The 17,235-nt window shown below is 40.7% G+C and overlaps 1 protein-coding gene across 1 annotated transcript; it reads right to left on the reverse strand.

Moving 5' to 3' along the window:
• Positions 1 to 9,674: 9,674 nt before the first annotated feature.
• On the reverse strand, positions 9,675 to 16,205 carry LOC120722119 (potassium voltage-gated channel subfamily S member 2-like). The gene is made up of 2 exons (XM_040012950.1): positions 13,514 to 16,205; positions 9,675 to 13,236 (listed from the first exon to the last, which is right to left on the reverse strand). The coding sequence occupies exon 2, from the start codon at positions 13,232 to 13,234 to the stop codon at positions 11,795 to 11,797; it is 1,440 nt and encodes a 479-aa protein (XP_039868884.1). The 5' UTR covers positions 13,235 to 13,236; positions 13,514 to 16,205; the 3' UTR covers positions 9,675 to 11,794.
• Positions 16,206 to 17,235: the final 1,030 nt, after the last annotated feature.

Here is a 17,235-nt window from a genome sequence, read left to right on the forward strand (position 1 = left end):
AGGCAATGAAACATTAAGCTAATAGCACAGTATTATAAAGTAGTAAGGAATTGACCTCAACGGCTTTTATAGCTCAAAATTGTGTGCCTTCGAATGTATGCCTTCAACCCTACAATTACATGTAAAAAATTTAAAATGCAAGCTTAGGTAGTGGCTGAAGAGAAAAGCTGTCAGGATAATCTCCAGAGCAATTAGCATGCTGCTATAAACCCTGAAGCAGCGTCTTCTGCAAATGCCACTGAAAGCAGTACCACGGACATGAGTGTCATCCTCTCATTGGTTTGTGTAATTATTCTACAAAGGTGTCACATTTAATTTGACAGTGATACGACGGTGTTTGGGAATGCTGTGCACAACATCCAGAACTTCTACAGCTTAATTACGGCTCTATTTATGAGAACATATTTGTTGTTACTAATTGCAACTCTTACATTTTAATTACACTGAGCTAAATTAGCTTTGCTAGTTGAGCTCATTGTTGTGAAAAACTTGTCATTCAAAGACAATATTATCAGCTCCAAAAGATTTTAAAGCTTGGTTGCAGCTGCATACTCCAAAACACTTTTCTGAAGCAAAATGGACTACACTGTAAAAGACTTCATTTTTTATAAGCATTTTAATTATTACTAGGATTGTTATTGGACAGTAGAAATGAAAGGGAAGTCTTGGAATAAAAACTTGATAAATTAAGTAGTAACAATATTGCCTTGTAAATGAATAGAAAAGAGTGAAGAAAGTCAGATGACATAAAAACAAAGGCCTGTGGTTGAGCATTTAATGGCTATATACTTTTAGTCTGCTTTTACATTGTTTTAGTTTTATGTAAGTATCAAGTATTATGGCATGGGATATGCATTTATTTACTTTAGCAACTTCACTCATGTTTTCATCTGGTTATTACAGAATTTGCATGATACTGTGTTATGGCCTAGTTAAAAGTTTAATAAATTGGAAAAAAAAATCATTTTTACTCATAAACATTGATTAGAGTGTAATTACTTCTTCAGACAAATTGATGCATTCTCATAAACTTAGAATTTATCCATTAAAAATACACAGATGAGGGCGCTGGTTTGTGAAAGACACTGTTGTGACGCTATCTTGAATACAATGGGTGAGATGGACGGCACTGTTCTGCCTAATTGGGTTTTATGTATGTGGCTAAATATTGAAAATTTTGTAGCACACAAAAACATAAATAAATATAATATAAAAGCATAAATAAGTTATTTTAACCCCGATATTGTCGCAATTTTTTATTGGCAGCAGCTTAGATATGCAACACTCCCATGTCCGTCTCAATCTTCCAGGTAAGGAAATTCCAGAAATCCCATTTTCAGCTGGAAAATGCAAAGTCCAGATGAAAAGAACCAGCTTTCTTGGAGTCAGCTAAACAAAAATACCATCTGATTATAAGCTTTGTTAGGCTCAAGTCTCCTAAAAATCACACTTTCCCTTTAATAAATAGTGTGATTCTATGAGAGTTTGTTTGTTTGTTCAAACAAAGTTTTATTAATGCTGGCTAACAGTAGCTAACAGTAGCTAACAGTGGCTAACAGTAGCTAACAGTGGCTAAAACAGCAGTGCTTACTGACATCGAAGTTTAGGACATCCTAAACAACCCGTCTCAGTATCGATGGCATCAAACAGAAGTGACCTTCACTGACTTAAATCACCTTGTATCGATACTTTCAGCTGAAAATATGGTCACATACTGTATTGCTGATATATATGTATAGCTGAGGTAAACTGCTGACTGACAGCCTACACTCGTCACAGATGAAAGGTGGCCAGATTGTTTGTCCTGGAGTTACACTTTCAAAACAAGTTACTTTTGGCTTGACATATTTGAGGCGAGTTATTACTTCACACCACTGCGAGCCTTCAAACATCAAACCAATTTGAACCTTAGCAGTAACGCGTGCAATGCAATCCTGTTTGTGTATTAATCACCAGAGGATGTCACAAAAAAAGAGATGAAAGAGGCAAAACCTTGTACGATAGTCAAGGGTTATAGTGGGCTGCTTTTATTTTGTTTTATTTATTTTTTTGGCACAACACCGCAACAACCGCAGGTGTCCATAAGTTACAGTTGGACCACTCAATCAAAATTATTGTGAGTTGTGATTCTTTTCCCCACGATGAGCCATTTCAACCGATTTGAGGTATTTTTTTAGGCTACTCGTTTTCCTGTTTAGAGTCAAAGTCACCCTCGACAATTTTTTTGTTTTCTACTTAAAATTTAGGCTAAAATAAAATTTGTATTCCCATGTATTATATTATTTATTATTACATTAATATAACAAAAATAGCTGGCGCCTTGAGGCAACTGTTGTTGTGATTTGGTGCTATATAAGTAATTGAACTGAAATGAATTGAATTGAATAGACACGTCCTCCGAAGAGCTACTTTTTACTTTCTTACTTTGAGTACATTTCACTTGAGTAAAGAAGTTGAATCAGTACTTCAGCGTTTACTGGAGTATTTTTAAACACTCTTATTTGTACTTCTACTTAAGTATGTCTGTACTCCCCCCCCCGATCCACACATATAGTGGTTACAACCTGCCACTACCAACAGCCATACCTTACATTTATCAGAAGACGCACATCAACTTGATTTACAGCAGAAATAGTGAGTTGTTGTGAAAAGACTGCTATATTTCTCCACAGGAACTCCCTGCCTGCCTGAAGTTTTTCTTTTTCAGTGCGACAAGGAAAAGATGACAGAAAAAAATGACATTAGACTGAATGGATGGGTAATTAGGTTCATGGTGAGGGTGTGTCTAGAAACCTTTACAGTTCAAGATGCAGCTGTTCAAGATGATGTGTTCTCTTTTTAAAAGGTTTTTGAAAGCATTGCTTGAGGTTTCCTGAAATTTCCTGGAAAAAAAAAATAGTGAAATGGGAAGGAAAATAACAAAACGTTCTGAAAAATATGAAAAAGAAGAGGAATTAAGAGCAATACAAGTGATTTTATGGCTAAGTGTGTGACAATGAGTGAGAACAGCGTTTTTGAAAAGAAGAAAGCACAATTGCAGTGATGGGGGAATATACTTTAGATCCTTTCTGTCTTTGCTTCCTCCCATCACGTCTGAAGGAGAGGATGAGTCCTTAGCGGAGTCTACACCATATCAGCCGTGACAGAATGTCATTAACTCCACACCCACTCAGATGTCATTCTCTTTGTTGTGTTTTGAGCCCAGTGGCACCACCAGACAGAAGCAAATAGATTCATGCCCCTGGATAAAAGAAAATCTGATTCCTAGCTGACTGATGGAGTAAAGCCTTTTCCTGGCATCCACAACAAAGTGTGCTTTCTGAGGAAATATCAGCCATCCATCACCATCTCCACAAGTCTGAGAAGCTAAATTAATGGTGACCTTATGAGTGAATGCATGAGAGTCCTCTCCTGGGTCTGACTGGGAAAAGGTGTATGCGTGTGTGCGTGTGTGCGTGTGTGCGTGTGTGCGTGTGTGTGTGTGTGTGTGTGTGTGCATGCGTGCATTTTAAGTACTAAAAAGTGTCCATGAAAGAATAATGAGCTCCTCCAAATGATGCATCAGTCCCCAGTGGCTCTGAGATACAGAGTAATCCAATCTTTTACGCAAGGAATATTGGTGTGACATTTCAGCAGAAAGCAATCGCCACCATCTGTTTCAAACAGACAGCATTGCTCCCACCTGTGGTCCCAAGAGCGCTGGTGAGAGCATCACGACAGTCTCCCAGAAGGTGGGTTGCTTAAAGGACTGCAGAGGTCCTGTTGTTGTGTCTTCACTCCACTGCACTCTCCTTAAGCCTTGACACAGGCTGGACTATGGGTACTCAGTGCGTCGCTGCACACAGAGATGTGACTGGAATACAGAATACAACAGTGTTATGGAGGAAAGCTAATCCAGAACCAGAACCAGCATATTTAGAAATGTTGCAGTGGACACACCAGCTGAACAGCGGTGGTCTCTGTGGGATCGAGCTTACTTAGGTGTGTTTGCTCAAATGGAGTTGACATGCAGCCCAGACTAATAGATTAGAAGGGCCTGGGTGAGCAAATCTCTCTGTCTCTTTCTCTCCATTGCTCCCTTTTCTTCCCCACCAGTGAGCCTATTTGATGTGACAGAGCTTGGAAGTTTGGATTTTGAACTTGACTGTGTGACTGTGTCTGCAGTGCCAAGGACATTATTTTGCAGTTAGATAAAGGGACTTTTGCCCCTTTTATTTGGCTGCACACTCTCTATGACACATCAGTTCATTATGATTTGTAGCATATGGTTTATGTTGATTTTAAGTCAAGATAATGTTTATGAAGCAGCTCGTAAAACCACTTTAACAACTTTTATACTGTTACAACCTCCATAAAAAAAATTCTAAAAGCACAATAAAAAATATATATATGCATATACTATTCCACACTCACATTAGCAGTTACAGTATTTGGCTCATAGGAAGCTATAATGATCCATAATGGGAAGCTATCCATCTGTATTCTTCAGCTGTTTTCTCATATTCACACCCCTGTTGCCTCCAGTGGGATTGCAACGAACACGAAGCAGCATCTCCCAGCTGGTCCCTCTTTCATCATAGGTTGCTGAATCACCCACATCCACTGTAACAAATGTCCTATTACTTGAGTTAAGAATGGTTTTTCAATTTAATTGGTGTCAGCTTACCTTCTCACACTCATTATATCCCTTGTTTGTTGAGTCTGTATGTCCTCCACTTGTCACTAGATAGATAGATAGATGGTTGTGTAAAAAAACGTTGACATATTTGCCGTTGTAATCTACAATATAAATGTTTGTCGCACTACTCCTCAGAGCTAAAAACATCATTTAAATCCATATGCAGAATAATTTAATCACCAATTATAAAAATAATGATTTATATTATTCAGCAATAATAAATTATAACAACTTGTTTGTAAGAGTGACTATACTTGCATATTACACTCTAATTTCCAGATATATCACTGTCATTCCAATACTATCATTTTCCATTACATCTAATTTACTGGGAAATAACTTGGTTATTTTCAGCTGTCTATTTGAAGTCAGTGACATTCAGTTTTGGGACAGCAAATAACTGCTAGCATCCGCTAATGTTCATATTAACTTAAATTAAACACATTCATTGCCTTGGGATAAAGAGGACAGTGTTTATTTGATAAATGAAGGTTTAAAATGGCAACAAGCTGTCTTTTAAAAAAAAATAAACAACACAGAAACCTTTTGACCAACAATTGCCAGCTGTGACTAACATTTATTGGACATAAAGAACCATAGGGCACCTCTACATTTACCTTGGCACACAAACCACCTACACTAGTAGCTAACCTGAGATTAGTTAAAATGAAAAGTACACAGCCACTCCACCAAACGCAGAGAGGCAGGCCAAAGCTCAGTTTGTTTCTATAATCAGTCTCATTTAGCCAGCGCGGTCCCCACAGAGCAGCTGCAGCACAGTATAATTCTAACACAGGTGGATTTCAAAGGCAATTAAGCACACCAGACAAGTTACATCACTGCATTTATAACAAATCTGGCAATTATCACCATTCCCTAACATGATGGTGGGATGAATGTAGCCCTTAGTATTTAGCAAGTTGATGATCCAGTAAGATAGATGGAGCAAAAGCGGATTTAAAAAGAGAAAAGGGCTGCCATACTTGTGAACAGAAATAGACTCATTATGCTATTATATTCACATCATGTCTCACAATATGCTATCACAGCCCCTGTTATTTTCAGGAAATCAGTTTTCATGTCGCACTCCTCGCATGTTGTGTGTGTTGTCTCTTGACAACTGCTCTGATGACACATTCCACCAACAGCTGAAATTTTCTTTTTGTCCGTGATCTGTATTCATGTCTTTTTTTCTTCGTCTCTTCTCGTTGAGTCAAAACACATATTTCCTTGTGCCTGTGGCCCTGACTGACGTAAGTCATTCCACCATTTCTTTGTCTTTATTTAAAGTGAAGAATAGCTTTAGTGCCTCTATGCATCTTACAGATAGTTTTCACCACGCTGTCAAAAGCCTGTGGTTGAAGAAATCTCAGTAGTCATGCACATTCATTCACATTTTCTATGTTATTGATGCAACATTTTCCACATAATTGTTTTGTTTTTGTTTTTTCTAAAAGTGCACACATGAGATGTCAAGGTTTTCTCAAGGTGTTCTCAAGGTGTTACTGACGTCATCCTGTTGGGCTCAGGTGGACTGGCACCCAGGCTCTCAGACACCCTCCTGTTCAAGCTTTACAAATCAAACTGTCTACACCCATGTCCTTGGCATGTCCCTGAGGAAATTGATTATGGAAGGAAGAAGTGGCACAGGCATGCACGCACACAAACACACACTAACTCTGCACATACTTGAAAAAATACGTGGCCACACAAGCACATAAAGAGACACAGACAGAAAAGTAATCTATATGTATCTCCTCTGACTTTGAACTTTGAAAAAGTCTGATTGAGTCTGTCTTTTTGACTGGACCCCTTGTCTCCCAGATCCAGCTGTAATAATGGGTTCAATCTAACTCTGTCACCTACGGGAGTTGCTGTGCCTGAGGAACAGCTGTAGTTTAATTTACCTTGAGCTGTGTATGTGTATTGACATTAATGTTCCTGCATTTCTGCATGTTAGGAGACTTTCCGTTTCTATGTGTTAATGAGAATATTCATTGTCTTCCCTCGTCAATAGCCATTGGGAGACGGTGCCTGCATACAGAGATGCCATCTCACGCTGAGCTTTTTTGTGTTAGCCATCGCTTTATTGGGTTTCTCACTACCAGGGCCACTGATTTAGCCACACTGCTACTGAAATGCAGTGTCGCACTACAGGCAGAGAGAAGTGTAGTGACATGTGTGAATTATGAGTCAACAGAAATGAAGGCATTGTCTGTGTGCCTGTGTGTACATGCATATATGTGTGTCTGTTTTTCCAAGACCTCTTTTTAGACCTGGATTATTTCATGCATGATATCATAGGTGTGTGCAGTCTATTACTGTGGTTCTCAAAGGCCTTTGGGGTAATTACACAGAGCTGCCTTCCAGGGAATCTGCAGCATATGAAAAATGATGTTCAGTGTGCTGTAGCTCTAGTAGAAGAATCCATGGCCTGGCTGGAAAAGTAGGGATGTGCGCAGATGGTCATATAAATGAAAAGTTTCTGGAAATATCCAGGAATGGATATAATAATAAACAAAAACTACAGCACCGCTAGAAGCCATATTTTTCCGTTTGGCTCTGTGAAATCTCTCAAATGTCAGATTTGCTCTTGAAAAGTCCTGAAATAAACAGCATGTTATAATTAAAGTGTTTTCCTCTCAGTGCTGCCTCTGTGCCATCCTGGCAAAACTGCCAAGGTACACCATTACCCTTCTTGGCTGCGGAGAACAAAACTGCATTTACAATCCTTTCAAGCTCTTTAAACAAGACAAGACATGAGGCTCCAATAAAAATGTGGGAATTGATTTTCATAACAGTCTTTGGTAAAAGGTAACACTCCCCGGGTGTTTGATTGGCCCATTTTGTGCTATTCATTAAAATTCAGTGGGAACACCATTGTGATTTAAATCCAGAAACATCTGTCTCTGTGGATGAGTCACTTAACAGTAGCAGACTGAAGACTCTGTTAAAAAGAAGGCACATTGATGGGTTGTCTTTCAGAAGTGGTTATTTTAGTGATTGAGAGTTTTCCGGTGGAGGACCAGCACCAGTTAAAGTAGCACAACATTTTGTGTAAGGTCACAAATTGTTATGATGTTATATATTTTTCAGAAATGTTCATTTAGGCTTCAGGAGAATGAATATAATCCAAGGTTGCAACAGTCTAGAATAAACTGAAATAATCTGACTGACATATTTTGTGTGTGTTAATTACTCCATGTGGAAAAAGCAACAAGGAAGCTTAAAGGAATTAAGATGACAACAGTCGGTTCAATGCACTTAGTAAGGTAAGGTAAAGACGCTACAATAATACAGTGAAAACCCCAACTATCAGAGGACCCTCTATGAGCAAGCACTTGGTGACAGAGGGAAAGAAAAACGCCGTTTTAACAGCAAAAGCCTCCAGCAGAAGCAGGCTCGGGGAGGGGCAGCCGTCTGTAGCGCTGCCTTAGTGGAGGTTTTTTAAACTGCAAAAAATCTAAGCTTTAACATATTTGTGATAATTTGGTGTAAACTTGGTGTATTTGTGTTGGTACTTGGTTTAAATTGTAGCTGGTCCATAGAGAGTCCATAAATTCACTACCAGTTAAATTCTAGAAGTAAGTCTACAAATTTTGTTCTTCAATTGCATTTTTTGTGGCTTTTTAGGACTTGACGAAAAGCAAACGATTAAAACTAAAATGTAGTCTCAAAATTAAATGTCAGCAGAGTTCATAAACATTAGTTTATGAACGAAACATCAGTTTGATTACAATTTCTAATCCTTTCATTAAAAAAACAAACAAAAAAAAGCAACCAGCCATCCTTAAGCATTACCTGGGTTTGATGTTATCATGAGATCTGTATGTGATAATTAGCTAAGCCGCCATCCATGTAATGAAAGATTATTTTTGGAGATGTTCACAGATCACACATGGTGGGAAGTACGGAGGGAGAAAGAAACATGCACGCAGAAAAGATCCAATCTTCCCACACTGTTTAAAGCAAACGGATAGTAGCAGATGGTAATGTGCAACAACACGGAACGCCTGCTTAGTAACAGAGTTTTATTTCACCAATACAGAGCAGCCTGGAGATGAGCCTCGTGCTGCCAGCTTCGATAAGTTCCCCATTAGACTCGCTGTGTGGTGTGTTTGTGTACAGTACGTTTGCACATGCACACTGGGAAGCACGTACACCATTTAGTTCTTATTCCCTGTCGGCGCTGCATTAATAAGTATAATATTCTTCCCAGATTTCCACCACCTTTTTATGCTCATCTTCTCTTGTCTTTGTTCACAGCTTGTGTGAAAGGAACCAAATGAGCACGCTCATTTAACTTTATAGGAAGCTCATTTAAATCAGAAGTCCTTTGATCAAAAGGAACTCTTTTGATTTAATGATTAACATTGAAATAAAAATAATAACCAAACCTTATTACCAAGTACACCTCTAAAAGCGTTGATGATTACATGTCAGACAAATTACAAGAAAAAAATAAATCTCCCTCTAATGCAACTGTTCCTTTCACAATGTTGAGTCACAGGTTTCAGTCACGATGATGGTTGGACTGGATGTTTAAGCTCTGCTGGTTACTGGAAATGAGGAAAGCAGATTTTATTTTGCCACGGTCGCCCTCTAATGACCTGAGCTGCCTCCTGTACTGTGAGCCAGGCAGGCTGGGGGCCTTTCTTACATCTATCACCACAGTCAGAGGGTAATGATACAGGCGAGCCAAGGGGAGGCAGCTGAAGGGCCAGACATCTCCATCTTCCTTCTCAGGAGTCATGCTGACCTACACACACACACACACAAACACACACACACAAACACACACATACAAAGCCCAGACACTTGGATGACATTGTGCAAATCTACTCTCTTTATTACTGTTTCTCCTTTGCCTGCAGTCCTGGAGTACATTTATACATTTCAATTTTCTCTCAGATTCTATAATTACTTTCTTCTCCCTGAGATGGAAAAGATTGACTGTTGTTCTTATTTTGGGTTGGCCCTTTGTTGATATGTTAAAATGTCACCCGCTGTCACTGTGTACTCATTTACTGATTTTTCCATGCTGGTTGGGTGCTGCAGTGGCGTTTTGGATTTTGTCCCAGGGGGAAAAGTCTTTAAAGGTTTAGGAGTAAACAAAAGCAGACTGATATAATTGGACTCTGAGGGTAAATATTATTTCAAATGAGCTCCCCAGAAATCCTGGGAGAAGATGCTGGATATACGCAGGGTTCTCATTAGGATTTGAAATGTGAGCACAACTTTGTGGCTGAAATGCAGTGAAATGATCTCTGTGTCGCTCAGTTATTCTGCCAAATGTGTGCCATAACCTTATTTGTACACCTGAAAGCTCTTTGATATTTGAAGACATGTTTCATTATTTAAACTTGTACAATAATACATAATTCTTTAAAAAAGAAAAACATATTTTGGTATTGTTGGGATTATCCTTTACACCAGGTGATAGTGACTGAGCTGCAATGTGTGGTTTTTCTGTGCTCAGACTAATTAGTTATGAGCAGCAATATGTAAAATCCTTCTGCCTGTCTGCTCAAATTAATCTTGAGACAATGAATTTCAAATTATCTCTCTGCCACAGGAGCAAATGAGTTTGATTGTTCGAGTCACTGAAATGTGCATGCATGTATGAATTATTTGTACGATGAATAAAAACAAACAAAATACTGACACTGATTAAGTGACAATTTTACCAGTCACAGCTACACAATGATGTGGAGAGGATTCAGCTCAAAGCATTAATGATCATTTCTCATTTTAAGAACTGGTGTCAAAATAAAAATGGCCTTCAAATTAAAAAGATGGAAATCGATGCAGTTAACTGTTCTGAAATATGAGATGATGCAAAACTGACTTTTTTATCTGTTTTTTTTTTTTTTTTGTTTGGTTTTTTAAAGAGCTGCTGCCTACTTGTATCAAATAGCTCTTTACCCTTTAAACTGAAATCAATAACACTAAGTGAGTGTTCTCTGTTGAATTTCTGCTGCTGTTATTGCGTCCAGTGGGATAGCTCCTTATCGCAATTGCTGACCAGAAACAGGGAGAGGGGTCCAAAAAGCTGCATGCTCCCCCTGTGGGATCATAAAACTTGTTTTTATCTGGACACAGTAAGAAGAAGAGGGAGAAAAAAAGAAAGAAATATGCAGGTTTGTCACAGCCATTCATCTTATGAGTTTACGGGCTGGAGACAAATTGCTTTCTGTGAAAAAATTAATTGAAATGTAGCACTGAGATAAGTAAAACTAGAACTTTATCTCTATGGTGTATTCTCCAGAGAGCAGTGATAACCATAAACTAACTACTGAACTTTCTCTTCAGTTCTCCCTTACTGTGGACTAACTTCTATTTTATGACCATAGTTTTATAGTCTTTTTAGAACATGTACTGATTAATATTTTAAAATTGTCTCTTGGGAACTGAAATGGTGATGCCATTAAAAAAAAAAAAATCAAATCCTTAGCGAATAGATTTATTCAACATGTCAGCTCTGAATGGCTGTTGCCATGCCTGTCAAACTGTTTCAGATATTGTGTCAGTCACTTTGCTGCTATAAATCCCCCTTCCAACCCTCGGGCTTACATGTGTTCCCTCAATCAGGATCGGAGTTAGACCCTAACTCTCGTATTAAAAAAACAAGGAAGTATGTCATGTATTTTTCTGTTTGTTTGATTGTATATTTAATACACTTTGCTTTAACCACACATCTGAAGTACTGTTGCAACACCACAATTATACATCGAGACTCTTTTGAAAGAGATACAGTTACTTCAGACATACTTATACAACATGTATAGCTGGAAAGTGGACTACAGTGTGACACTGTAAACAACTACAGCATTCTTTGTCTTTTTCATCAGATGGGGTCAGATTTTTAGCCTGTTTGTTGAGCGGCCGTATTAGTGCACAGACGTGATGTTCAGGCTGTACATTTGCTTATTTTTTCATTGTGATAGACACAGAAATGAACACATTATTGCACTGAGCTACAGAGAGGCAAACGGTCAGACATCAGTGGAAGGAAGCAGGCTCTCAGTCCAGAGAATTTCAGCACTCTGGAGAGCTCCTCGGTAGGCCACATGTATTGAACAGCGTCACCCGACCTGACTGACAGAGTGTCCTGTTTCAGTGTATTGATTCGTTTAAACTCTGTTCACTGGGTGAACTCCGGCTCATGTTTGACAAGCTCGCCATGAGGGATTTGACTTTGTGTGCGTAATAATTCCTCAGGTTGACCGAGGGCACCTCTTTTATCCCCTCGTCGAAGTCGCAGCTTCTCATTGCGATCTCCAGCTGTTTCTGTCTCTTGTAGAAGAGGGAGAATTTGTTGAAAATGAGCGTAATCGGAAGCACAACTACTAAGATCCCGGCCAGGATGCACGCAGAGGCGGTTAGTTTGCCGGCAATAGACACCGGCACCACATCACCGTATCCCACGGTAGTCATGCTGACCGTGGCCCACCACCAGCATGCCGGAATGGTGGTGAGATCCTCGTTATCCTCTTTCTCCACCGTGTAGGCCATGACGGAGAAAAACGACACCCCGACTGCCAAGTAGAGGAGCAAAAGCCCCACTTCTTTGTAGCTGTTCCTAAGTGTGGCTCCCAGGGAGCGGAGCCCCGTGGAGTGACGGGCCAGCTTCAAGATGCGGAAAATTCTCATCAGCCGCAGCACTTGCGCAACGCGTCCTAGATTTGCCAGTGCGGGGCTGCTCTCCACCACCAGGTTTATGAGAAGTGTCAGATAAAACGGAAGTATGGACACCAGGTCTATCACATTTAACGGATGATCGAAGAAGTGCAGCAGATCTGGCGCCACAACGAACCTGGCCACCAGCTCCAGAGTGAACCAGCCGATGCCAAAATGTTCCACAGATTCGAAACGTGGGTCCTCTGTTGGCTGGCCTTCGCTGTCCAGCAGGCTGAACTCACTCATACTGTTCATGCACATAGTGGCTATGGAGCCGAGCACCACCAGGATGGAGAGGATGCTGATGATGCGGCTGGCCACGGAGTAGCCGGGGTTATCCAGCATCAACCAGATGCGCCTCCGTGCGCTCCCGAACAGCTGCTTATCAAACTTGGAGGCGTCGTTGTAAAACTCCAACAGCTCGTCAAAAGATGAAGTGGTGCTTCCTTCATCGCTGCGGTCATCCCAGTCTTCCCGGTCCTGGTCCATTTTCCTACAGTGGTAGGAGCTGCTGCAGCAGGAGTCGATGAAGAACTCGTTAATGCCCCAGTACTCGATCTCCTGACTGAAAGAGAAGATGCACAACTCGGCCATGACGTGCAGCCGCCCCGTGTTGTAAAAATTCAACACGTAGGGAAAGAGCGCTGGGTTCCTGTCGAAGTAAAACTCTTTCTCCGTGTCGTCGTAGTCATCGCACAGTTCCAGGATGGACTCTTTAGACTGGCAGTGGAGCAGACGCGCGAGCCTCGTCTCGGGAAACCGGGAGAGAGTGTCCGACTGGAGACGTTTCTTGAAGCCGCCCACGTTGATGCGGATGGCGGCGTTTTCATCCGTGTGAGCCCCGCCGCACGGTTCCCCCAGGACCTGACCTGTCATATCTGGAGAGAGGAATACACAGAGACACACGGAACACAGAGAGACAGAAAGAATGGGCGACAGACGGCAGACACAAAGCGGAAAACACAAGAGGAAGTTTTTGTTTTTCGAACTGCAGTTTTATCAATTCACAGGCTAATAAACCTTGTTTTTAAATGTGAAAGACCAAAGTGATGAGCCTTTGTTAGAGCCACGTGGGTTCTATGAAATAAACGAGAAGAAAACAGGAAGGATTTCGGCTTTAGCCGCGCCGAAACAAAGACAACTGTAAGAACTTACTTTAAAGCGCGTCCAGTTCACCGAATCCTCCGGAAAGAAGACTCAACAGCATTTCAGCTCCAGTGATGGCACGTTTTAGTTTGTGGGTAACCTGCGCGCCTGCAACAAACGCCGAGATCTTTGTTCACTGGATTCCAGAGAAGCGGCTCTGTGCCAGGTTTATTTGGTAGAGGTGGACGCCTATTTCAAGCGCAGTCGGCGCGATATCAAATATAATTTCGCCTCCAGGCAAAGATCTTCAAATATACCCGAAGGCTTGTTGTAGATGGCAGCCCTTACATCCTTCATCCATCGGGCTTTCCCCCTCCTCCTGCTACAGGTATCGGCTACACTTATCACAGGAAATTCTGGGAACCATAGGAACTGATACACGCCCTGGCAGACGCTTTTATTTCTGCGAGGGAATTCCTCTCTCTCTCTCTCTCTCTCTCTCTCCTTTCTATCTGTTGCTGAGCAGCAACACGTAGCTCTCCCTCTGCACCGCCCTCCCGAAGTGATCTCAGCATCACTGTGCTGAAGGGCGAGGTGCAGATTCGGGTAGAGAGGGAGTAGCCAACCAACGAAGGCGCACACACAGGCAGACACAACATCACAATAACTGGAGAGTGGCTTTTTGGAGCCAGCAAATGTGGTAGCATATAGGTTTGATGTTGTTACCGTAATAAAAATGGACACACACACACACGGTATTCATATCTTGTGGGGACATTTAATTGACATAATGCTTTCCCTAGCCCCTTTACTCTAACTCTAACCATGAAAAATGGATGCCTAACCCTAAGCCTAACCGTAACCTTGTCACTAAAACCATATTTTGAGTCTTAAAAATCCCTTCAAACTTGTGGGGATTGGATTTTGACCCCCATAATGGCAGTTGGTCCCCACAAGTATAGTAAACTTCCAATTTTTGATCCCCACACAGATATAAATACACGCTCACAAACACACACACACACACACACACACACACACACACACACACACACACACACACACACACACACACACACACACACACACACACACACCATTCAGCTAACATAAATGAAAAAACGAACAAACAAACAAAAATCTTTAAATGGCCAAAATAGCCATAAATATGTCCTGATTTTTATGACTGCTATAGCTCCAGCCTCATTTCATGTGACTCGTTTTTGTCTTGCTAACTAGATAAATGCACACACCCTAAAATTCACTTTCCGATTTTGTAAGAATTCTCAAGGCCCAAACTGAGAAAGCCAAAGTAAGGCCTTCAGTTTCTAGTGCATCAAATTTCTAAAGCTCCATCAGCATCACAGAAGACACCAAAATAACAGACTGAGAAGAAACTATCATGATGAGTAAAATGAACTGGGTTTCCAAAATCCCGAGGCTGTCTGCTCGTGTTAGGCTGAAATAGCCCTTTTTGAACTAGAGAGAAACCTTGTACGCGTCCTGAATGCCCTCTGTTGTTATTTTCGCGCAGATGTATGATGGTATGTTACACATGCACATCGATGCCCTGATGTAAAAGGTCACAATTGATTGCTGAGTCTGTTCCCACTGATCAGACACATCCATTCATGTAGTGTTCATGATAAATGCCATCAACAGATGTATGACATTCAACCCTCACCAATATCTCCCGACTGAAACATCTCTTGCTGTTTACTAATCATCACTGGTATATGTGGGAACTATGATCTCCGAGCCGATGAAAAAAGCACGTATGATCTCTCAACACAGAGCACCTCCACCTCCCGAATCTCCTTTTATCAATTCAGTGGCGACATCATTAACAGCTCTGTCTGGCAGAACACAAAGCCAGTGTTAAAGCTGTGGCCTTGCCCAGCATCCCTGGTTTTATTGATTAAGAGCTGAAGGTTTGGTCTCACACATGGCAGCATGTCTAATGAAGGCGATAGTGCCTGCAGAGAAAAAGCTGCCTTTTCTTGGGCGAATTCTTAGTGGTATACCATCAGTTAGGTCTTTGTCACGAGAGATTTTGCACATAAAAAAGGTTTGATGCAGGTAAATTGTTTGTGACTAAGCTGTCGAATCAATCCACAAGAAAAATAGAGCATTATTGGTTTGTGCTGTTTGAAGTTTTCCATCGCAGCACAAACTTATAAGTTGCCGCTATAAAGCTCTGTTGAATCTAGTGAAAGCTTTGACAGCATCTACTTCTCCCCCAGCTCGTGCCACTGCCATCGTTTTAGCTTTCGTTCTTTCCAGCATCATTTACTGGCCATCTTGTTGAAGATACCGTGCCTTAGTTCCAATTTGAAATACATTTAGGAGCATTGGATGCAATTTCCTACTCGCTGTATTGTATTGCAGCACTTGTTTGGAAATATAATGGCCACAGGCAGCACTGGAACTGTTTACACCTAAATAAGATCTTTCACTGCCATATTTTTCCCCAAGCAGGCAGAACATTAATATTTCATCAGGTTTTTTTTGCCCAACAATTGGAGCTTAACATGAGTGTGCAAACTCATGAGACTGCCTGAACAGATTGGGTCTTTACAGTTTCTTTCATGCACTGCATTCTCATTCTGCTTTTAGGGTTTTATGAAAACCAAAAAAAGTGCTCTATATGACGGTATTATAGATCATCTTGTGGGCCTCTGCAGATCCTTGACACCCTCTCACAGCAGCTCTGCAGGATTTGGAAAGCTTAACAAGAGCCTAGAAAGGACAAACAACCACTCTCTGCTGATTACAATATTGCAAAATTACAGACTTTCTCTTTTCGCTTGTGGGATCCATCTGTGTTTGCATGGGAATGTAGTGCTGTGGGTATAATCCTATTTAGTCTATCATTATCATCATTCAGCACGATCTCATTGACTGCCTCGGTATCATCCTCTGTTGACTGTGATTCCTTGTTTTTTGTAGTCTGTATTATTTGATTATTTCTTATAGTATTTCCTCTCACTGTGCAGGAGTGCCTTTTAAAGCTAATGTATTCAGCAACATGTCTTTGCATTTGGATGGCTTTAGATGTCAGCATCTTGGGATTAGAGGGCAGTCAGTTTTATTTGTGTGTGTGTGTGTGTGTGTGTGTACACGTGTTGGAAAAGGCCCATTTTCTGTGCAGGGTATCTGATTTAGGTGATAATATAGGTGCCTCCTCACTCTGCAAGCTTGATCGGTCTTGAATGCTATCTCCGACAGCACACACATACACCTCCCTGGATTTAATTAACGTTGGTGAGCAAGCTTGATGTTTGTAATAGCAAATGACGTTAGGACTTTGTTCAGGATTACTGGGGCGGTTTTGTGCTAAATTATTTGTGATAAAAGACTATCATCTGCCGATTATTAACCTTCTGCTTTTCATCAGAACAGGCTGCTTTTTGTTCATTTTTCACTCGCATGGTTGAGTTTAATGTGCCGCTTTTGTAGCAGATGAACTATTGGCCGTAACTTGTTCCTCAACAAGTCTCTTTAGATCTTCTGTCTCGATGAAAGCAGATCGCACTTTCTAGATCAATCCTTAAGTCTCATTTTTCATTCCATGTTTGGTTTAGTCAGCTATTAGAAACCTGCAAAGGTGGAGGAAGTACTATCCACTCCCAGTACACTGAAGTAACGATACACAAGTGAAAAAGTGAACGATCTTTATTTATGAAAAGTATTATCAGAGTATGAAGTGTAAAATCTGCACAAAAAATGTCTCTTGCAGTTGCCTTACATCGGGATATCGGCACCAGTGCATCTGTGATTTAATAGTCTTT

This window comes from Simochromis diagramma, unplaced genomic scaffold, assembly GCF_900408965.1.
Source record: "Simochromis diagramma unplaced genomic scaffold, fSimDia1.1 OVJJ01000618.1, whole genome shotgun sequence".
Classification (NCBI taxonomy): domain Eukaryota; kingdom Metazoa; phylum Chordata; class Actinopteri; order Cichliformes; family Cichlidae; genus Simochromis; species Simochromis diagramma.